The sequence below is a fragment of the Sciurus carolinensis genome, chromosome 2 (genome assembly GCF_902686445.1).
Source record: "Sciurus carolinensis chromosome 2, mSciCar1.2, whole genome shotgun sequence".
Classification (NCBI taxonomy): Eukaryota; Metazoa; Chordata; class Mammalia; order Rodentia; family Sciuridae; genus Sciurus; species Sciurus carolinensis.
Window position 1 is genome coordinate 52,985,279 of NC_062214.1, and position 23,444 is coordinate 53,008,722.

Sequence of the window (23,444 nt, forward strand, 5' to 3'; positions counted from 1 at the left end):
AGGAGGCCACTGGCTCATTTTAGACATGAGGAAAAGGAGCCACAAAGAGGGTATGACCTACTCCAGGACTATTCAACTTTTCAAAAGCCAGCTTTCCTGATCCCCTGTCCTAGCTCTTCTTAAAGACTTCTCCAACTCTGAGCACATAGTGATAAAACTCTGGCCCAAACTGTGGCATTTCCAGTTTCTTCAAGAGCTATCCTCACCTGTAACCTGGATATCACCTTCAGTGAATGATCGCTTTATATCATCATTATCTAATGAAAATATAATGTAAGCCATAAATGTGAACCGCAGGCATACTTCAAATTCTCTAGTAGCCATATTAAAAAGGTAAAAAGAATCAAGTGGAATTCCATCTTAGTAGTATATTTTATTATGCCCAATGTATCCAAAAAGATCATCATTTCAACAAGTCATCAATATGAAATATATTGAGGTTAATGAGTTTTTTTCAGTCTGTCTTCAAACTCCTTTGTGTATTTGATATAGTGCATCTCAGTTCAGACTGGCCACATTTCAAGTACTCAACCAACACAAGTGACTAGTGGCTTCTGTATTAGACATTCCAGTTCCAGATTTCCTCCTATCATATTGACCTGATTTCAGTCATTCTCTCTGCTACTATAAGAATGAGTGGGCACAGTGGTGCTCACCTGTAATCTCAGCAACTCAGGAGACTGAGGCAGGAGGATTACAAGTTCAAGGATAACCTCAGCGACTTAGCAAAGCCCTAAGCAACTTAGAGAGACCCTGTCTCAACAAAAAATAAAAGGGCCTGGGATGTGGCTCAGTGGTAAATGGCCCCTGGGGTTAACCCCCAGTACAAAAACAAAAATAATGGGAGTGATAAAAATCACTAACCAATTTATTTTCTCAACAGACATCCTGTGAGACTATCCTGTTTCCACTGTTCTAAGAGGATACACAAAGGTGAGTTACAAATTTCCCAAGAAACAGTCTAGTGTGAGAGAAAGACATGTGAATATTCACCATACAGTGATGTACAAATCTGTAGAAATTAACCAATTCTATCTGGAGAAGCCCAGAAAGGCTTCAAGGAGGAGGTGATATTTTTTAAAACCAGCCTTAAGAAGCTGGTCAAGCTGACAAGGAGGAGATGAGCTTCCCAGACAATGGAGACAGAGCATGTTCAAAGCAGAAATGTGTAAGAGAGCAAATCACATCATGAACTGCAAGTGATTTGGTCTGGCTGGAAATAACTGACAAACAGGGTGGGAAGGGACAGGAGGTGAGGATGAAGAGGTGATCCCATCTCAGAGAACCTTAAGTTCAGGAAACCATTTTAGATTTTATAAGTGGGAGGAGGTGCTAATTGATTAGAGTAGCATCTTTCAAGTTCTGCTTTTAAAGCAGCTGGTATGAAGCATGGCTTACAAGGAAGAGAGACAAGAAGCAGGAAGAAAAATTAGGAAGCTACTACAGTTGTTCTTAGTAGATATGATAGGACCTAAACCAAAGCAATGACAGCAAGTAAGAAGAGAGGATAGGAATTAGTGAAAGTTGGGAGGAAGACACTAGAGATGAGTTTGGTTTTGGACATGTTGGATTTTCAGTACCCCTGAAACTTTTAAGGAAAAGCTTTTCCATAAGCAATTGGGAGTGTCAATCTGTGGTCCTAAGAGAGGCACAGGCTGCAGATACAGGGTTTGGGGTCATCAACAGGAAGAGACAGGACTTTAAGTCAAAGAAATGGGTAGATCAAAGAGAACAGGAGTCACTTGAGAGGGGGCGGTAAGCATTGCCATCAGCAGAGTAGCCCCTGGGTATCTGACAGAAACATCCAGCATCCCAGCACTGAGAGTTGCTTCCTTAGAACCCATCAGGGACCCAAAGTTTTCATATATTGTGACATACATATTGGAGCTATATGACTTTTGTTTTGGATGGCTTCTCTTAGTGCTAAAAATATAAGTGGCCAGAATTCTTGTAGTTATTGGAAAGAGTGTTTCATAGGAACAAGCCTTGGTGTGGGTAGGTCATAAATCCAGTGAATATAAACTCCTTCTGCAACAGTATAGTACTCTGTAGATTAAACAGCAATTCCATTAACATTATCTCCTGTAATCCTCATAACACCTAAGGAATATTGACCCATTAATAAATGAAGAAATTGGTACTCAAAGAAGTTGACTGACTTGCTCAATGTCAAGGAGCTAAGAAAAGAAAGGAAAACTTGATTCCAAGTCTCCTGACTTCGAGCCACTTGTACTCATGGTACCAAAGTGACCAGCAGCTGCTGTGCTTGGCACTTTAGGAAATGATGGTTGGGGGCTGGGGATGTGGCTTGATGGTAGAGAGCTTGCCTTGCATGTGCAAGTCCATGGGTTCATGTCCTAGATTCACCTAGTTAACCCATTGCTCAGGAGGTCTGGAGGTGAATATGTGGCTTTTTTTAAAATGGTATTCAGACAATGAAGATGTTTGGTTTTTGATCTTGGGTTTGTTTTTTTTTTTCTTTTTTGGTATAGCTATCTCACAAGCCACTAAGTCTAATATTGTAACATAACCAATCACCAAATTTAATTTCAAGCTTCCTGAAAGCAAAATCAGAAACATAGGAAGCTATATACTGCCCATCACCATTTTTGTAGCATCAATTCAAAATAACTGGTTAGCGAGGAATTAAATTGAAGGCCCCCCTCACTATGCCTGTTTATGCCATGGAGAAAAAAGTGAAAGCAGAACTTTGAAGAACTTGGTCACATGAGAAGTAGGAACTAACAGTGTGTTGCTGGATATGGACAGAATAGCTCAGATGAGTGTTCTTCTGAAAGTAGAAGTCAACCCACTTTTTCCTCTTTAATACCCTCAGCCCTAAGGCCTTCTCTCTTCCTCTCTTCACATAATTTGTTTCCACTTTTTATCCTTCTGATCAAAGTTCTGTGTTCTTATGAAAGCCTACATGCTGTGGACAAATGTGCAAGAGGTAATCAGACTGTTCTTTGGGTTGTATAGGGACAAAGCAAATGACCTGAGAGTGATCAGGCCAAGGATGTTATGTTTTAGTGGGTGTGTCACTAGGGTCATGTCTGGAGAAGGGAACAGGGAAGGGCCAGCCCACCCCACAAAAAAAATTTAATATAATGCTACTGGAAGAATCTCTCCATGCATGGGTCTTCCTGACTCCTTTCACTAACCATGAATGGGCTGCAATATTAACATAGATTTTAGGGTAAGGGTAAAGGTGCATGTGTGCAGCTCCTAACACAATGCCAGTCATAGAAGATATATGTAATTAATGTTAACTGCAGTAGGGGAAAGGAGAGAGGAGGAAACCATGTAGAGGGAGAAAGGAGGGAAAGAAAAACTAGGGACGTGGGAAGGAAGGAGTGCAGTAGGAATAGAGTAATAAGAGAATAAACAAAAGAAAAAAGTAAAGTTAGTGTGTAAAATGTTTTTCAAAGTCCTGTCCAGTTGCCAGAGAGGTCTGCAATTTTATCCTGGGTTACCTAGCAACCAAAGTAAGAAGGAAACAAAATCAGTTATAACATTTATAGTGTCCATAAGATAAACAGAGCAGTTGCTCGGAAAAACTCTCTTCTGGCTCCTCTTAAAGGGAAACAACTGTGTCCTATAGTCTTTCCTCAGCAACATTCCTACGTAAATATAGAATCAAATTCTGAACAGTTGTCCTCCAGTACATCCTCAATGCAGGTGACTGGCATATTGCCAAGTGCCACTCAGTAAACTCAAGTGCTCAAAACAATTTCATGGAGAAAAGAACTCTCTGAAGATTTGGCTTTATTCAGTGATTTTATTAAATCTGGACAGGAATGGAAGATACCATCACTTCCAGTCCAAGCCCAGGGCAGCATCACCAAGCGATTCTGATCTTCTGTTGAGGCATCATCTTCTAGTCCTTCCCAACAGGGCATACTAAAAATATTCTTCTCATATGCCAACTTAAACCTATCTGCCCACTCTGATAAAGGAAATTGATGAATATCCTTCAAGCAATGCTCTATGCATATTATTTCATGAAAGAAAGTTTTAATACAAATGAGATATACAGAATTTGAAGTTATGACAGATGACAAGAAAGAAGAAATGTTCTATGTGATAAGTAAGGACAGAACATTATGATGTGAGAAGCAGACAGATGGGATAATACTTGGACATTCTGTATGAAAAGTGTGAGCAAGGATGAGGATTAAATCAAAATCCAAGGTTGCATAATGTTCACACTGCCCCTGAGGCATACAAAAAGGGATTTCATATATTCAGATTTGGTTAGAAGAATTGGAGACAGATTAGGGCTTCCTGCACACACACACATCACACACACACACACACACACACACACACACACCACTTTTTTTTTTTTTTTTAAAGAAGAAAACAATTTGATTCTGAAAAAGAAAGTGATTGGGCTGGGGATATAGCTCAGTTGGTAGATTGCTTCACGCACAAGGCCCTGGGTTCAATCCCCAGCACCGCCAAAATTAAAAAAGGAAAAGAAAGAAAAGAAAATGTTACTCTTAGTAGATCAGAAAGTTTGAAGGATACTCAGAATATTGTAATAACTGTTTTACTTCGGAGACCACAAAGGAGCCATACTTCCCCAATAACTTACTTTAGACTTGGCATGTAATTTGTTGTTACCAATGAGATATTACCAAATTAAACAAGAAGCTTATAAAAGTGTGCATTCACATTTTGTTCTCTTGGAATGCTCCATAGATAAAGATTTATTACAGTTACCATGCTTTGAGGAAGCTCAAGCAGCAATGAGAGAGACAACATGGAGAACAGCCTTGCTGAGAGCCTCAGTGAAGTTCCCAGCTATTCACCAGGCTCAATAATCAACCATGATAGAAGGTTATTTTGAACCTCCCAGTTATCCCAACACTTAACACACATGAAGTAAAATAAATAAATAAATAAATAAATAAATAAACAAACACCTTCCTGATGTCATACCCTGGAATCACAGACTCAGAAGCTGAGGCAGGACAATCACAAGTTTGAGGTCAGACTGGGCAACTTAGCAAGAACCTATCTCAAAATAAAAATAAAAAGGGCTGGGGATGTATCTCAGTCAGTGGAGTGCCCCTGGGTTCAATCCCCAGTACCACAAAAATAATAAATAAATAGGCAGAAAGTATAAAAGAGCAGGGAATAAAAGACTTAGAAATCTGGCATCTGTCTCATTAGGAAAAACAGAGAAAATACCAAATGAAATAATATCTTTTTTTTGGTACTAGGGATTGAACTCAGGGCACTCAAACCACTTAACCACATCCCCAGCCATTTTTTGTATTTTACTTAAGAAAAAGGTCTCACTGAGTTGCTTAGGGCATCAGTAAACTGCTGAGCCTGGCTTTGAATTCATGATTCCTCCTGCCTCAGCCTCCCAAACTGCTGAGATTACAGGCATGTGCCACTATGCCCAGCAATAGAATTTTTTTTTTTTTTTTGCGGTGCTGGGGATGGAACCCAGGGCCTTGTGCACGCAAGGCAAGCACTCTACCAACTGAGCTATCTCCCCAGCCCTAGAATATTTTTGTTAGCTTGGAGAAATTTGAAACTTTAAGACTGAAAGGGTCCAATGAACAAAATTAAAGAAAAAATACAAACTTTGCCCCCTAGCATCCTAGTTCCCGTTGCCCTAGTCTACTAATTTATTTCATAGCATTTTTCTCCTGCTAGCATACTAATAACTTTCTTATGTGTTATGCATATGAATTATAACCTGTGACCCCTGCTGTGCTGTAAGCTTAACAAGGGCAGGAATCTTTGTCTCATTTGTTCACTGATGAAGCCCAGTACATTTTTTTTGTTTTCAGTACTGGGATTGAACCTAGGGGCAGTTTACCATGAACTACATCCCCAGCCCTTTTTATTTTTTATTTTTGAGATAGGGTTTCACTAAGTTTCTTAGAGCTTGCTAAATTGCTAAAGCTGGCCTCCGAACTTATGATCCTCCTGCCCTCAGCTCTCCCATGTCTCTGAGATTACAGGTGTTCACCTCTGCACCCAGCTGAAACCAGTACTTTGAACAGTGCTGGTACCCCAGTAATCATCAGTAAAAATTTGTTAAATTGATTTGACTCTAAACACTCCTGGCAAAATTTCATAACTCCAGTCTTAAACAGGAAATTCTCAAATATTTCCAATTTCCTATTAAAGAAAACAAGGAACAGAATAGTTGCCCAACATTGGATCCTGGAAAACTAAGAGAACATCTTCATAGTTAGCAAGGAAACAAATCTTGGGACTAGAATTCTAAATCTTGCCAAACTATCAGGTTTTTGTGACTGTAATAATAGGGCATTTCAGATATACAAGAACTCAGGATGTAATTATCCATGCTCTTTAGCAGAAAATAAAAGTGTTCAAATTTATTTTCCAGCAAAACTTTTTTAAAAAGGACAACGAAGACAACATGGGATACAAGACACTGCAACCCTTCCTGCAAAGTGAAAGAAGCCAATGAGAAATTAAGAGAATTCATTATATTAAGATGCTGGAAGGATCTTATTGACCAACAACTTAAATGACATAAAAATTTACATTTATTAATATTTTCTGGCTCCAATCACTCTCCCCATTGAGTCAATGACTTCTTTTCTTCACTGTCAGCTTTTCCTATATTGTTGAATTGCAGAATTTCATGAAGTTGACTAAAGTGATGTCAGAGAATGCCTTATTTACAAATAAAATTTGATTGTCAACTAGTTAACAAAGAGCAAAGTGATGAAAACATAGATATGATAAGTGCTTCAAAGAGTAAGATTTGAATATCAAAATATCCATGGGCCAGGATGGACTTTGGGCCTGATCCAAGGGGACTAATTTCATCAATGACCAGTTTATTAGCTTATATTTTAGCAGTTTACTTTTCTGTAAACTGTGAGATCTTGAATAATGACTAATCAGAAAATAAGAATTCTGTGTATGACAATGGAATTATTCATCCATAAAGAAATGAAATTATGTCATTTCAGGAAAATGGATGGAACTGAGAACATTATGTGAAGTGAAATGAGCCAACTCAGAAGGACAACAGTTATATGTTTTCTTTCATTTGTGGAAGCTAGAAAGGAAAAAGGAAAAGAATGGTGGGGAGATCTCATGAAAATCCAAGGGAGATCAGTAGAATAGAGGAAAGAGACCAGGGGATGGGGGCAGGAAGAGAAAAGGGAATACTGGGGAATAATGTTGGTCAAATTATACTGTTATATTGTGTGTATGTGTGAATACATAACAACCAAGCCCAGTATTATGTATAATTACACTGCACCAATAAAAATATGGACAAAAAAGGTTCTGTATATAAGAATATTGACTATTACCTCCATGCCTCTCTCACTGGTTCTCCACTTCCTTGGCTCTAGTGTGGGCAAATACAGCATAAAGGTAGGAAATAGAAAAGAAAAGTGGGAAAGGAGACATAGGATGCGGATATAAATAAGCTGTATACCCTAACCAGCCTCCAAGTGCTGGAGAGCTAACTGAATCCACACCCAAATCATCAAATTTAAAATTCGTTCATTCCATAGACATTTGCTTATTGAGAAAATACAATATTCTTCCTCCTGTACTAAGAAGGATGGATATAAAAAAGGAAAGGGTGAATAAGTTACCAACTCATTCATAATCTACAGGGGAGTGAGTCAGACATGTAGATAAATGATCACAATCACAGGTTGTGCTTGAAAAGTACAAACAAGTATGACTATGTTTCAATGTGTACAGGAGGAGTTGCAGGGAGGGAATACCTATCATCACCCATTATAAGTTCATGGCCAAGGCATCTAAACAAAAGACAGAGTAACAAGAGAAAGCATATGATTATTCAATAGAAGTTTTACATGGCATGGGAGTCTTTAGAAATGAAGAACCAAACAGAAAGAGGGGGGAATCCATGTATTTTTATGCTAATTTGATTTTTTAAGTGGACAGTTATGGAAAAATATGAATGGACAAAGGGAGTATGAGTCTAGTGGTAACCAGCTGACAGGAACTTAACAGACCTGCTTGCTCAGATTCTTCTCAGTAGTTCTGTGTCTTTAAAGACAAGGATATTCATTTTCTCTTATTATAGGGAGGGCACCTCTAGAATGAAGGTTTATGACCTGCTTCAGGGGCACAGGGGGAGATGAGAATGACTTTCCTGCTTCTGTTGTTTTCTCAAATGCCAAGAGTTATATTTGGGAGATAGTATGTCCTAAACCCTTGGGGAGGCAAGCAAGTCAGAGGTGATCCCTGAAGGACCAGAATAGAGAGCCATGTGAAATGGCAGAGATGTTAAAATACCATGTAAGCTAGGAACTTCCAACCATACACCTGAGGAAGGGAGACTAGTAAAAGTTTTAAGGAGAGGAGGGTCATGCTCATCTTGGCCATTTTAGTAGCTTACTCTGGCAGATAAGCAGAGAATGAGTGAGCAGGTATGAAATAGACAACAGAGATGAGAAGAACAGTCATCTAAGCAAAAACACAAAGGGCGGGGCTGGGGACATAGCTCAGGCGGTCCACAGGCCCTGGGTTTGATCCCCAGCACCCCAAAAAAAAAAAAAAAAAAACACAAAGGGCTCTTGAACTGGTGCAGCTAAGTGACAGTGGAAGAAGGCAGTTAGGAAACAGAATTCAAGAGTTTGGTTATTAACTGACTTTGAAAGGCATGGACCAGAGAATTTAGGAATGACAGCTGGGAGAAGGAAAAGGAAACAGAACTAAGGGGATCAAGACCTGAGATAAATGGAAGTCTATTAGGGTTTTTCTCTGAGACCTGGAGATAGGGACCTCCTTCCTTGTGCTTGCTGCTGCCCAAATAAAATCAAGTTTTATAAACTAGGAAGGAAAGGAGAAAAAAACTGTTGGGAGATAGTTGTAAGATAAAGATCTATTGTATGCATAACACACTACATTCCATGTTTATCTTGATCCTGAAACAACTTTACAAGGTTCTTTTTCAATTGGGATCACACAGAGTCGAGTAATGGCTGCATCATTGGGAACACATGGAGTTACAAGTAGCCAAATGCATAACTCATGCTGGTTTAATCAAGAAGACATTTTAAAATCTGACATAGCAAAAATCCTAGAGAAGGGTTTCCTTTTTAGCTGCAATGATTCAAGGATGTCATTAGAACATAGCCTCTTTATGTCTTCCTAATCCCCAACTTCAGTATGTTAGTTTTTCACCCTTAAATTTGTTAACACAAAGTTTTTCCCTATCTGGGCTTTTATCTTTAACTGGACTACAAAATCTTTCCTAAAAGCCAACTCCCAGACTCTTAGATCTCATTGACCACAAATGATCACTAGCAGAGCAACAGGAAAGAGCAACCACTCATGGCTTTCCTCTGAAAATGGGGAGAGGTTCTCCTTCCTGTGCATGTTGCTTCCCAAATAAAATTAGGTTCCAAGCACTAAGAAAGGAGAAGAAATAACTGTCAGGTGATAGTTATCAGTCATATTTCCAAACTCTAGAACATCCAAGGAGAGGGGACAAAAAGAAAAAAAGAAATGACCCAGGTCAGTCTTCTAAATAATTCTTAATGGTGTTTATAATCAGAAAAATAACCACCAGGCCTGACCTAAGCACAGCATTTACCAAGTTGGTCTGTTTGAATAATTAATGTAAACATACCTGGAATGTATGCATTTAAGGGACCTAGCACATTGGAAGCATTAATGTCAGCTAGTCATTACTGGAGTGTAATGTAAAGGTATTTCCTGATCTCTTTGTGGAAGTGATTGTTCTGCATGCTTCACTGTACTCCTATGTTGCTGGGTACGGTGGCACATGCCTGTAACTCAGAGACTTGGGAGGCTAAGGCAGGAAGATCGCAAATTGGAGGCCAGCCTTAGCAACTTAGCTAGGCCTTAAACAGCTTGAAGAGACCCTGTCTCAAAATTAAAAAATGAAAAGGGCTGGGTTGTAGCTCAGTGATAGAGCACCCCCAGATTTAATTCCCAAAACCAACACACACACACACACACACACACACACACAAATTACTAGAAGGAAAATAGACAACAAGGGAACTAAACTCAGAGCGAAAGTGGAAAAACTAGCCTTGAAAAGAAAGGGAGTTTCTGAGGCTGGTGGTAAAAGGATAAGCAGATCTACTTATAGCTGGGCTGATCTAGATCCTGTTGGCTAGTTAATGAGTAGAGATGGACAAAGTTAAATGAAATGAGTTCACATAATCAGACCTGGTCTATATTTACTTCCCTGTAACCAGAGAGGCTGCATATTCTAATGATGTAGTTTCTGAAACCTAATCTGATGCTTTGAATTTCATTTCTGGCTATGACATGTTTTTCGTGGAAGGTCATATTTATATCACTGCAGCAGAATCCCAGCAACTGTGCTCAGTCTGCATGACTTATTTAAAAGATTCAGAACATGTGGAACAGATAATTCCAGCTCCTCAATGTCCTTGGAGCCCTAATATTATTTTTACTAACACAAAACAGCCTTATAATATGCTGTAAATTGAACTAATTAACTAAACTATTATCTTAGTTTTGACTGCATCAAGATCATGAAACAGCTAATAATAAAAGTACAACTGGACAATTAAAATTTTAAAAAGGAAAAAATTAAATTAAATTAAAAAGGAAAAATCACAATTATGACAAAAATTTGAACAACAGAAATTGCAGAAATGTTTAATTTGAAAAATGAGATACCGTATTAAATAATCAAAAGCAAAATCAAACATTAAATCCACATATGGTAGAACTTAGGAAAATGGTAGTACAAAATTGCCAGTTAATATTTAAATTGGTTCAGTTCTTTGAGTAATTGCTAATAGTTATTGAGCATTTGTTCTACATTTATGAGTATATTAATCTAATTTTTATTTAACCTTTGAGATAGATCATGTTATTATTCTTGTCCTCATTTTCCAAATAAGGAAACTAGAGCATGAAAAGGTTAAGTCAATTGGTCAAGGTCATGAAGCAAATTAATGTCCCAGTTGTAATTCAAAACCAGGCTGACTGATTTCAAAGCCCTTTCTCTTAACTAGTACTCTACCGACAGTTCTCAAATTGGTCTCAGGGCCCCTCAACATGCTTGGTCTTAGCATTCTTTACATTCTTAAAAATTACCGAGTGTTTTCATGATAAAAATACTCAACAAACTAAAATAGAAAGGAACTATCCTCAACATGAAAAAGAACATTTTTTTTAAATACACAGCTAACATAAGGGTGAAATACGTAACATAAGATACATGGTGATATGGCTACAGCATCTGTGGTCCCATGCATCATCAGGATTGATTTAGAGGATATGACTGGGTAGGCTGGTGTCCCCTTCCTCCCTCAGCATTCCATGTTGGTCCCTCCGGAGTCTGCAGGCTCAGCTGGAGAGGACTTCCCAGGGAGAGGAGGACCATTCTTCCATCAAGTACATATGAGTCCTGCACTCCCCTGCGAGAGCCTCCAAACAAACCTTTCACCACCGCTTAGCTAGGACTCCTGACCAGAGTAATTAGAGGGAAAAAGAAAAGAAAGAAAAAAAGAGGAAAAGAAAATCAGTCATCTAAATTGAAAAGAAGGAAGTAAAATTATCTTTATTGACAGATGGTATGATTCTACATATAGAAAAATCCCAAAGAATGCACATAAAGAAACTATTAGAACTAATTAATGAATTCCACAAAATTGGAAGATACAAGATCAATGTACAGAAATGTATTGTATTTCTCTATACTAGCAATGAGCAATCTGAAACTAAATTTTTAAAAATTCCATTTATTAATAGCATCAAAAGAATAAAATACTTAGGAATAAGTTTAGGGAAGGAGGCATAAGATTTATACACTGAGAAACTACAAATCAGAAAAGAAAGAGAAAGCACTGGGGCCTGAAATGAAGCAAATTAAATTCCATGAATGTATGATTATGTCAAAATGAACCCCACTATTATGTATAACTTTAATGAATTAATAAAAGCATTTTTAAAAAACTATAAAACTTTAATAAAATAAATAAATATCTACATATAGCAGAAACTGCTCCATGAACATGTGGCAAATGTGGTCACATAGGGCCCAATGCTCTGAGGAGCCATATTTGGGGTTTAATGCTCTGTGGTTGCCATCTTGAAATTCTTAATAATTTTATCATTGAATGTATGTTTTGTAAGAAAATCCAGTGGGACAAGAAGGCAGGAACTATCCCACTCCTGCTGTTTCCTATCTCCCAGGGACAAACTCAAGCCACTCACTGCCTGCCTACCCCAATGCCTTGGGTCTCACCTCGCCTTTCCCATCTTGCTCGAGGTCAGTAATCACTGTCACCCTCCATTCTTGGTGTGGGCCTTTGCATAGACATGGGAAGGGTCAGAACTGGGTATATATATCCCTGTAGTAACTGAGGCGAAGGCACACACCCCACATTGGCAGTGCCATGACTGCAATTCAGTAGATAACTCTTAACACAAACCTCCCACCAAATGCAGTCTAGGTACTTATCATGTGCTGGCATGAAGGTTGCAATATTCTTGGGGTTCAACCATCATCATGGCTTGAGCAGCGAGCCTAAGGGGATCCCTGACTCACCTTCCCTGCCCCCAACCAGGTGCAATGGTCAGAATGCTGAAAAGAAAGGGACCTTGCTTACTGGTTGTAGTAGAAAAATGATCGTGAAAAATTAGTTTTTCCTTTTCTTCCAAAAATATGCTCTCCTAATGTCCTTCACCTCTGTTCTATCCATTGGAAAGTCCTAGAAACAATAGTGAATGATGAAGAAATTTACTTCTTTAAAGACCAGTTTCTGGATTGTAAATACGTTTCTCAATAAAGAAACTAAGCTTCTTAGAAAAAGGGCTTATTCTAAGTCTGGAACAGAAGGTGTACCTCTTGAACAAAACAAGGAAGCTCTCAAAGACTAGAAATGCTATTGTTTGGGTCTTAAGTGTCTCCCAAATGTCCATGTGCTACAGGATTGCTCCCCAGAGAGATGTGATTGGGAGGTGATGGATAACTTAAAAGGTGAGATTTAAAAGGTTAGATCATGGCGGGGATTACCCTTGAAGAGGATTGTGGGACTGTGGCCCTTTCCTCTTCCTCTCTTTATCTTCCCAACCATGAGGTGATCAATTTGTTCCACCACACATTTCTGCCATGATGTGCTACTTCGCCATAGTCCCAAAGCAACAGGGCTAATTGATCATGAACTGGAACCTTTAAAACTGTGAGCTAAATTAAACTTTTTTCTTTATAAGTTGATTATCTCAGGTATTTGTTATAATGACAGAAATCTGACAAACAGTCATGTGTCAAAACACTCAAAAACCTAGGTCCTAGAATAATGTCTAACAATTAAAATGCCTAGACACTGAAAGTGAAAACAAGCCTGTGCAGATGTGTGAAATAGTGAATATGGAGCAGTGTTTGTTACCTGCAGGTTTTTTTGGTATTAGAAACACAATGCCAAGGAATGTCTTGATATTCTATCTCAATACTTAACACATGGTTTCAACTAAATGGCTATTGTTTGGGTGGGTGATGATTGGATGAGAAATAAGAGTGAAAAGGTCAGAGAAATTATCAGATTGCTTTATTAATAATTAAAGGGTAGCATGGACAGTGGCAATGCCAGGAGCTTTCTTCTCAAATTCCATTAGAATATCTAGAAAAATTCCTTAAGTGAACTACTTTCAGCAGCAACAAAGGTCTACAATTTGGTAAAATCAAGGGGTAAAAAAAAAAGAGCAAAAGAGAACTACAAATGTAGTCACAAAATGTTCAGAAATACTGAAGAAATGTAGCTCCCTTATTTTTCTTAAAGTGATTGGATCCTACCAGATCCCATTCATTAGGTAACATGAAAAAAATGTATTTTAGTCTGTTCTAGTACAATAAATGTGAGGTAGGAAGGTCCCTTTGAACAAGGCTATTACATGGACCAAATTCTCAATCTCTCAGAGTCCACCTTTCTTCTCAAGTTTCTCAGGTGGCAGCTGGGTGTGCTGGAAGGGACCCATGTGACCTCAGGAATTATGGGAGATAGATGGCTCCCTTGGCCTCATGCTAGCCCCATGATATGTACAGGCTGGTGATGACTGAGGTGCAACTGTTCCTAGTGCTCTGATGTCCACAGATGACCTCAGTTTTTGGTCTAACCTACAGCCCAGTTTTATTTCTCTCAGTCAGAGCCTGAGGGTTTCTCTCCAGCTGGCTCATCCTCACTTTGGTTTTCACTAACCCAGGAGCTCCACTGAATCACTGCCACGTTGTCCATCTGGCCCCTAACTATAGGGCTCGGGCAATGGGATCACCTTACCTGCACCCAATAGAATCCAAGAACTGCATTCTTGGGAGCTAAAAGAGGTTCAGGAGTGAGTGCCACCCTGGTCACCATGATTTTAAACCAATCACCTTGAGAAGAAGTCTCAATGCCAACTCTCTTTTGCTCTGGGAAGATAACCTCCTAAATTAAAGAGGGATGCCTGCAAGGGAACATTAAGAAGGAAATAAAATTCATTAGTTTATTGTGTACAAAATTATCATCATTACCACCCAAACAAGCAAAAAGTAATCTAAGGACAATGATGGTAAAAAAGCAACAAGGAAAAACCTCTTGACTAAATCATTCAGAAGAAATGCAAGAATTCGGGGAACAAATCTCCAACATTATTTTGAACTATATTATAGTCTAAAATACACACAGAAAGGTGAATGGATCCTAAGTACATAGTTCAGTGAACTTTTTAAAAAGTGGGTAGCTTTTGAAAGTACGACAAAGAGATGCTCAACATAGAGAGGCATCACCCCAGCAGCAAAACCCAGACCCAGAAACAGAACATTAACTGTGTTCAGATGCCCACCTCTTATTATTTCCATGCCTTGATTTCTAACATAGATTAGATTGGTTAGTTGTTTTGGTGCTGGGGATTGAAACCATGCTGAAACATGCAGTGTACCACTGAGCTACACTCCTAGCTCTGTTTTTGACCTTTAAATATATGGAATTATATTGTTGCTCCCTGTCGAGCAACAAGGTCCGATGTATCTCCTCAGGGCCCGCCTGAGGAGAATAAGCGACCGAGCACTCAATGGAAACCCACCAGAGCTGGGAGGTCTGTCAGCACACGGGAAACACAGCAGGAACTCCTTTATTGAGGGAGTTACACAGCTTTTATGTAGGGTGGGGGCTAGGTGGGAACCAATCAGCTTAAAGGTCAGCAAGGCATGGGGAATTCACGAGGGAGAGAGTCTCATAGGACTAAATGGCAAGCACGAGCTGATCACGTTCACGGAACTGCTGCTAACCAATCCCAGACAGTAGCGGGTGGAGATGAGCAGGCCAATCAGGGAGTTGCTGGGTAAGAACACATTTTTCAGTTTCTGGGGGAGAGTGGCAGTACAAAGAAGTCCTGGTAAACTGTTGGTGGATCAGGCAGTGCCACGTATGAGGAAGAGGTTGTCACGAGGGTGCAGCTGCCATTAGGGTGCATCCCCTACAATTATATAGTGCATATTCTTTTGAATTTGGCTTCTTTTATTCAATATTATGTTTGTGAGATTTAACTATGCTGTTCCAAGTAGTAGTTTCTTTTTCATGGCCGAGTGATATTCCATTGAGTGAATCTACAATGATTTCTATTCCTATTCTACTGAGGATGAACACTTCAATAGTTTCTACTTTTTTGTTTATTATAAATAGTATTACTATGAACATTCCCAGACATGTCTTTTGGTGAAAACTTGTACATATTCCTGTTGGGAATATCCTTAGTAGTAGAATCTACAAGTCATGGATTATGTATATGTTCATCTTTAGACAATAATTTTCCAAAAGGATTGCATCAATTTACATTCCCACCAAGAGAGTATGAGCATTCTTTTTGTTCTGCATGCTTGCCAGCACTTGTAATTGTTAGCTATTTAATTTGTAGTCATTGTGATTCTGGCATAGTATTATCTAATTCTGGTTTTAATTTGCATTTTCTTGATGACTCTTTACATTAAACTTCTTTTTGTGCATTTATTGGCCATTTGCACAATCTCTTTAATGAAGTGCCTGTTCAAGGTGTCTTGTCTATTTTCTATTCGGTTGGCTTCCTTTTTATCAGTTTTCAAGTGCTGGCTGCTAGACCTTTGTCCTAAGTATGTATTGCAAGTATCTTTGCCCAATCTATGGTTTTCCTTTTCCTTTTCTTAGCTGGCATCTTTTAATAAACAGAGGTTATTCATTTTAAAACAGCCTAATATATAAAATATATTTTTTCTTTCATAGTTAAACTTATATTTTCTCTTAAGGAAAATTTTGCCTACTCTAATATGTTCTAAGATTTTTAAAAATACCTTTCACATTTAGATTTGGAATGAATTTCTTTCCTGTGAGGCTCACCACTTATAAAAAGATAAAAGGGAACATATATACAAGGACAATAGGCCTTTAAGATTTTTAAATTTTATTATAAAAAATCCATAAGAAACTAAAGTCATCACTAGAAGAAGTGAAAATAAAAATTGACATGGTAGAAAATCAATCAGCAAAACAGATTCAACTCAAGAAACAGGCTGAACATGAGAAAATCCTACCAAAAATGCATGGTAAAACAAGAAAAATAGGAGAAAAATCCTGTAACTTCTACTGTAAGAACTTGCTTTACATATAGTATATTTAATCAATTCTAACTATGTATTTGTTCCCATTTTAACATCTCTGAAATCAGAATGCATCTTACAATTGATATGTGTGATTCAGTGGGGACGAAGCAAAACTATAGGTTTAGTAAGATGGAAAATAATAATGAAATTCTACAAGAGTGATAGATGATAAAAATATATTTCTAGCCAGGCATGGTGGCACAGGCTTGTAATCCCAACTGTGTGGAAGACTGAGGCAGGGGGATTCCAAATTCAAGGCCAGCCTTGGCAATTTAGCAAGATCCTATCTCAATATAAAAAATAAAAAGGCCAGTCATATAGCTCAGTGGTAGAGTGTCCCTGAGTTAAACTGCCAGTACTGCAAAAAAAAAAAAAAAAATGTGTGTACACACAAAGAAATCTGAAAGTATCCTTTCAGTAAGTATAAAATTAAAATCCTAGGTCACTTTTAAAAAGTATTGTATATTAGTTTACTTGGAAGTCTATTTTTGTTCCATACCACTCAGGTACATAAAATATTGATACATCTTATAATGGTGTCCTAAATTTTGTGAAATACAATATTAACTGGGATTTTTAAAAAAATTTTAGTTGTTGATTGACCTATATTTATATTTTTTATTTATATGCAGTGCTGAGAATCCAACCAAGTGCCTCACATATTCGAGGCAAGCACTTTGCTACTGACCCACACCCCAGCTCTATTAATGATTTAACTTACTTAATTATCTAAAAATAAGAACATTACTGTCTTTGAAGAATGAAGAAACAGGTTAAGAGAAATGAATAAAATCATAATCAAAATATAATCAAGCCAGAATCCAAACCCAGCCTTCTTCACATTTACCACATTAAGACATAGATCCCATACAATATGTGTTGCCTCTGAACTCTTGGTCTCAGGATATCCCAACTTTCAACAGTCCCTATAAAAAAGTTGAGGGGGGATTCTATAAACAGAGACTGTATTAATTTTAAGAAAGGGAATCATCCCCTACTTAAAATAAGTTTTAAATTTTGTCCAAAAAAAAAAAAGTATAAACAAGCTGGTAGTGGTGACACATGCCTATAATCCCAGCTATTCAGGAGGCTGAGGCAGGAGGACCTCTTGAGTTCAGGAATCCAAGACCAGCCTGGGCAACATAGGGAGACCCTGTCTCAAAAAAAGCAAACAAAAGCAAAACAAAAAATGTTAAGTCAGAGATTACCTTGGTCTTTTCAAATTGCAAATATTTTGCAGTTTCCCATCAGGAAGAGCAGATTACTTTTAAGAATTCAAATCAGAATTGCCCTTACTTCTTCTCAGGACCCATTGAAGCCCAGGGGCAATGGGACAACATCTACAAGGTTTGTGGCAGAAGACGGATAGAATGAGGTTGATAGCAAAGGGCTATTGTCTGAGAAAGTTGACATTCATAGAACAAGGTCACACCAAGATGTTTTTAGGTCTGCAAAGTCAAGAAAACTTACTCAATAAAATTTCTAATTGCCTTCAAATTATATTATTATATTGTTTGCATGGCAAAACTAAAAATATACAGTGAAACATGAAAAATCCCTTAACTCCTACTGTAAGGATGATGCTTTGCATGTAGAATAGTTCATCAATTCTAACTGTAAATTTGTTCCCATTTTAACATCTCTGAGTCATATACTCTATTTAAAAAAAAAAAAAACCAAACACCTTGATAAAGTTGTTACTGTGTGGCAGACACTGTTCTAATTTAGGGGTTTTATGATATTATCTTATTTAATTTTCATAACAGCACCATAAAGTAGATGTCATAATCTGTATTTTACAGATAAGAAAAGTAAGGCATTAAGAGGCCAAGCAACTTGCCAAAAGTCACACAACCAATAAGGAGTGGAATCAAGATGCAAACCTAATTAAATGGCTCCACAGCATGTGATCTTGGGCTGTGTGTTATTCTGCCTCTACAATTTGTCGGATGAAACTAAGGTGAATTAAAATGAAATTTTTGAATGAGAAAGTTGTTAAAAATAAATAAGTTAATGGGAAGAAGAGGAGCAGGAGGAGGAGGAAAGAGAATGAAGGAGCAGAAAAGTGATAGACAAAGGTAATAACCTCAATACTTCAGTAATTATGCTTATTGGTATCATCCTGGCATCTGAATCATCAACTGTCCTCAGAGTGTCCTGACTAATTAATTTCTATTTAATTAACAAATCTGTCTCCCCTCCACACTTCTGTTTGTTAGATAAGCCCTGGACATACTTGAATCTAGTTACGTATTCTAACATTTAGTTCAGTTCCATTGGCCCCAAAGAATGCATACTCTTATGGAGTCAGAAGAAAGTTGGAGATTTGGGGATCCCATGATAATTTATAGCATCTGGAGTTTGCAAGGAAAAACAGTGGGAAGGAAATAAAGGTAAACCATGACCAGGGCCTTGGAGCCAGATGGTGCAACAGATACTTGGGTTAAGGGCTGGGGATATAGCTCAGCTGGTTGAGTGCTTGCCTTGCAAGCATAAGGCCCTGGGTTCAAATCCCCAGCACTGCCAAAAAAAAAAAAAAAAAAAAAAAAAAGATACTTGGATTAAGAAACCAAGGCTGTTTGGAAGCTTCCTCCATTTATCCCTAGAAAGTGGGATCAGATAGAATATTCTTGCCTGAAAGAACCTATGAGATAGGAATTTTTCTGCTCCCTCCGTCCAAAAAAATAAAAGGCACAGAGAGACTGAACCTCCTGTTCCTGCCCACTAGTTAAATGTATGGGGAAAAAGGTTCTAGGAATCTGTTTGCAACACTTAGATGGGTGACAGACAAAAATTATTTATTAGTTGTTAAATAAATTATCATTCAACCCCAGAAGAGTGGCTCCTAGGTGAGCCAGAAGAGAGATTCTAACAGGAAAATGAGACACATTTCAGAAGAGCTAATGCGCTGAGAGAATTCCACTGGACATGGTCAACTAAGAAGTCCTTTCTCCTCTTCTTGAAGAAACTTCTGACTATCTAATGATGGGAGTTACTGAAGAGAAGAGACTCCCTCGGATAAGGACAAAGAAGCACTCGACTAACTGAGCATCCAGGTATGGTCCAGGGGATGGTCCAGGCAGGAGTGGCTGAGAGGTTTTCAGGGAAACTGACTGTGGCCTGAGGGGATGTGAAAACTGAAAGGAAGGTAAAAGAGGAAATGGAGCAGCTCAGTTTTGAGCACTGAAACAGAATGCAAGATGGGGAAGGTCAGTGTAGTGGAGGCAGGGAGTTTTTAATTCCCAGGGCTATGCCTCTGGGAAAGACTTCTCAGAACTCTTGACCTGGAGATGGAGGAATGTGGATTTTCAGGACTTAGGTCAAAGTGTTACTTGTCAGAAAACAGTGAAGTGTGGGAGAAAATGACCCTATGGGCTCAAAGATCTTATAAGTAAGACTCCTCTGTTATCACGGTGAAGTTTGGTGGAGGCTAGGACTGGTTTAAAATCTATAAGGAAGAGCAATCTTGGGCCCTTGTCACTTTTACCTCTCCCTTCTTCTCCAGAGCTACAACTGGGGTCACAGGCATAAGTGCAGCCTTAAGAGTAGAGGGTATTATTTCACAAGCTTATCTGTCTCTGCAGGACAAGTGACTCGTTTTCTGCCTTTAGCTTCTTGACCTTAGCTTCTATTTATACCTACGATACTCATCCTTTCAAAGAGAGGGTAATCCAATAGCAGCTATATTTTGAGGCACTCCCTGAAATATAAAAATCATAAGGGCTTAAAAATTGCTTTTGAAATGTCTTCTCTTTTTTGGCACTAAATTATTTTTCGAAATAGATATTCTCTTCCTCCTTTCTCCTAACTTCCTTTTCTAGAGTTTTACTAATTTTTTTTTTTTTTTTGCCAATAGATCTTTTTCTTATAAGTCCTCACATTTGTTCTAATTATAAACTAGCACACATGGTGACATATATTACTTTCCTAGGCTGGATTCCAGGAAGCAATGACAAGCACAGAAAGAAGAGCTCAATAAGAAAGCTGAATTTAGTCTAGGGTATGGAAAATTGCTGTATTTTTTTAAAGAAATCCAGCAGATAGCAAAACAAATTTTATTTCTAGCTGAGCAGGCCTCAATAGGCTTCCCTCTCCTGCTGAACTATAAGCTTCTTCAGTGCAAGTACTATATTCTAACCATCTTTGTAGTCTCACCTCTAGTACATTGCAGTGAGTTCTGAATTGAATTAAACTGCTTTTAGTCAAAAGAAAAGTGATACCTAAAAGCATTTCAGAGAAGGTCAAAGAAATAAATTGCATCTTATGGCATAGACATGCCTAGTGTCCCTGCTAGAGCTTACCAGGTAGGTAATTCAAATTTTTTGTGGACTCCTCAGATACATATATATATGTACATAATAATAATAATAACAGTAGTTATATTCTTTCAGTTATATATGTACGGAAAGTCACAGGTCTTTAATACAAAATGGTAAACTCTGAGTCCCCAGGACAAAATGATATGCTGTACATCCTTTTTGGTAGACTGCTCTTTTCATTGAGCATTATGGGTTGAGAACATTTTGTCATGTAAATAAATCTCCTTTCAATAGATGATTATTGCTCCATTATAATATTATTATTATTATTTTTATAATGTTTGGGATCAAACCCAGGGAACTTCTGCATGCTAGGCAAGTGCTTTACCACTAAGCCCTAGCCCTCCATCATATGAGTGATTATAACATAATTTAATCAATGCTATGTCTAAGTTATTTCCCTTTTGGGAGGGACTGGGGTTTTAATCAGGGCACTTTAGCATTCAGCTACATTCCCAGCCCCTTTATAAACTTTATAAACTTTTTTTTTTTTTTTTTTTTTTTTTTTTTGTGGTGCTGGGGATTGAACCTAGGGCCTGTACATGTGAGGCAGGCTCTCTACCACCTGAGCTATATCCCCAGTCCAACATTTTTAAAAATTATTTTGAGACAGGGTCTTGGTTAAGTTGCTTTGGGCTTTACTGTGTTGCTGAGGCTGACTTTGACATCCTCCTGTTTCAGCCTCCCGAGTTGCTGGGATTATAGGTTTTGCTATGGCATCTGGCCCTTACTGTTTTAAACTCTACACCCAGTTCTTATTTCTTTAGGATAAATTATCAGGCAGAATTGCTTAACTAAGAGATACATTAGGTTTTAAACTGTGAACACGCATTTCTGAATTGATTTTCAGAAATACTTCTGTGCATTCTGTTTGTATCCTTTGTCCATTAAAAAGGGGGTGGATCTGGATGGCAACACACCTATTACAGAGTGCTCCAGAGACAGGCCGAAGGATAGTAAACTTAGCCAGACCCTGTCTCAAAATAAAATAAAAAAGGGCTGGCAATGTATCTCAGTGGTAAAGTATGTGCAAGGTCATGTTTTCAATTCGTGGTATGGAAAAATAAGCCGGTGGGTGGACCTTTTACTTGCAAAGTTTCTGAGAGTGGGCAGGGCAGGATATTTTGGGATATCTGTCTTATTTGTCTTATTGATTTGCAAAGGCTTCTAATGTATTACAGATACCATGTCTTTGTCATAAATCATGCAAATATTCTTAATATTCTTCCCATTTGTCTATTTTATTTTTAATTTTGTTATTATTAGTTGTTAGGGACAGAGGTTTAACAGTTTTATGTAGTCAAATCTGCCACTATTTTTATTTAATATGCTAGTCTTTGGTGTAGCATTTAAAAAAGCATTTCCTACCTCAAAACCAGATCATGGGGCTAGGGAGATAGCTCAGTCGGTAGAGTGCTTGCCTTACAAGCGCAAGGCCCTGGGTTCGATCCCCAGCACCCAAAAAAAAAAAAAAAAAAAAAAAACCAGATCATTTTCACTTGAATCACATTTTAGTTCTCATAAGTTTCTTTTATTGTTGTTATTTGTTCATTATTTTTAAAATACATACCTGTATTCTTTCAGGCATATAGGGAGTGAAATATAATCTAACGCTAGTAAGTAAAATATTTTTATACCAGTACCTTTACTGAAGAATTGCATATTTCCCCCATTACTATGAAATGTTATCTTCAACTTATTTATCAGTACCTATCTCTATCTATCTACAATGGGATCTGTTTCTGGATTTCCTAGATTATCTATCTGTTTCTATATTAGTAATACATAATAGATGACATTTGCTGAGCATGTGATGCTGTGTTGCCAGGTTGTTCTAAATGCTTTCTATATATTACTTCAATTAGTTCTCACATCAACTCTAGGCAGAGGCAGATTTACGTTGAAACTAATGAAGTTAAAACTCAAGGCCTTTTACTTGCACAGACTTCAAAGTTTCTGAGAGGGGCCCTAACCATACCTTCACACAATGTTATGTTTTATAAAATTTGTAAAAGAAGATATTTTAACATCAGTTGGTCAAGACTGCTGTTTCTGACAAGTCTCCCATAACAATTTTTCTGCGTCATTATTATGGCCTATTACCTACCATGTCAATTTAGATAGTATCCTGACAGGAAGATACAGGGCCAGAACTCTTATTATAATATAAATGATCTTCTGGGACCCACCCCCAGAGTATGAGAGTGGTAGAGAAAAGCAAGGTTAAAAATATATTGCACCAGAGTGGAAAATTCTTCCAATTCATCAGTGTAAACTTATAAGCAGAAAATTTAGTTCTCATTAACACTTGGTCAAAAAGAAGTATTCTACTGTCAGGAATATTCTTGATAATTAATTGTTTATAATTATAGATATCCACACCCTTTTGTGACAGGAATCATACAAAATAGAATATTATAAGTATCAAGTTCTGAAGCTGAAGAGACTTCTCTAAACAATAAATAGTAATTTTTTTAATCATGATAGAGAAAACGTAAGTAATTCTTCTATTCTTT

General features: G+C 37.9%; 1 protein-coding gene across 3 annotated transcripts in view; it reads left to right on the plus strand.

Annotated features, from left to right (window-relative positions):
• The window catches only part of LOC124970820 (translation initiation factor IF-2-like), a 29,929-nt gene extending 22,800 nt beyond the window's left edge, over window positions 1-7,129 (plus strand). For all 3 annotated transcript variants that reach the window (XR_007106211.1, XR_007106205.1, XM_047534452.1), the window contains 2 exons: window positions 884-933; window positions 6,377-7,129. Coding sequence is in view for 1 of the 3 variants with exons in the window: in XM_047534452.1 (XP_047390408.1) it covers window positions 884-919 (36 nt within the window). In the remaining 2 variants the exon portion in view is untranslated. The remainder of the gene's footprint in view (window positions 1-883; window positions 934-6,376) is intronic.
• Window positions 7,130-23,444: the final 16,315 nt, after the last annotated feature.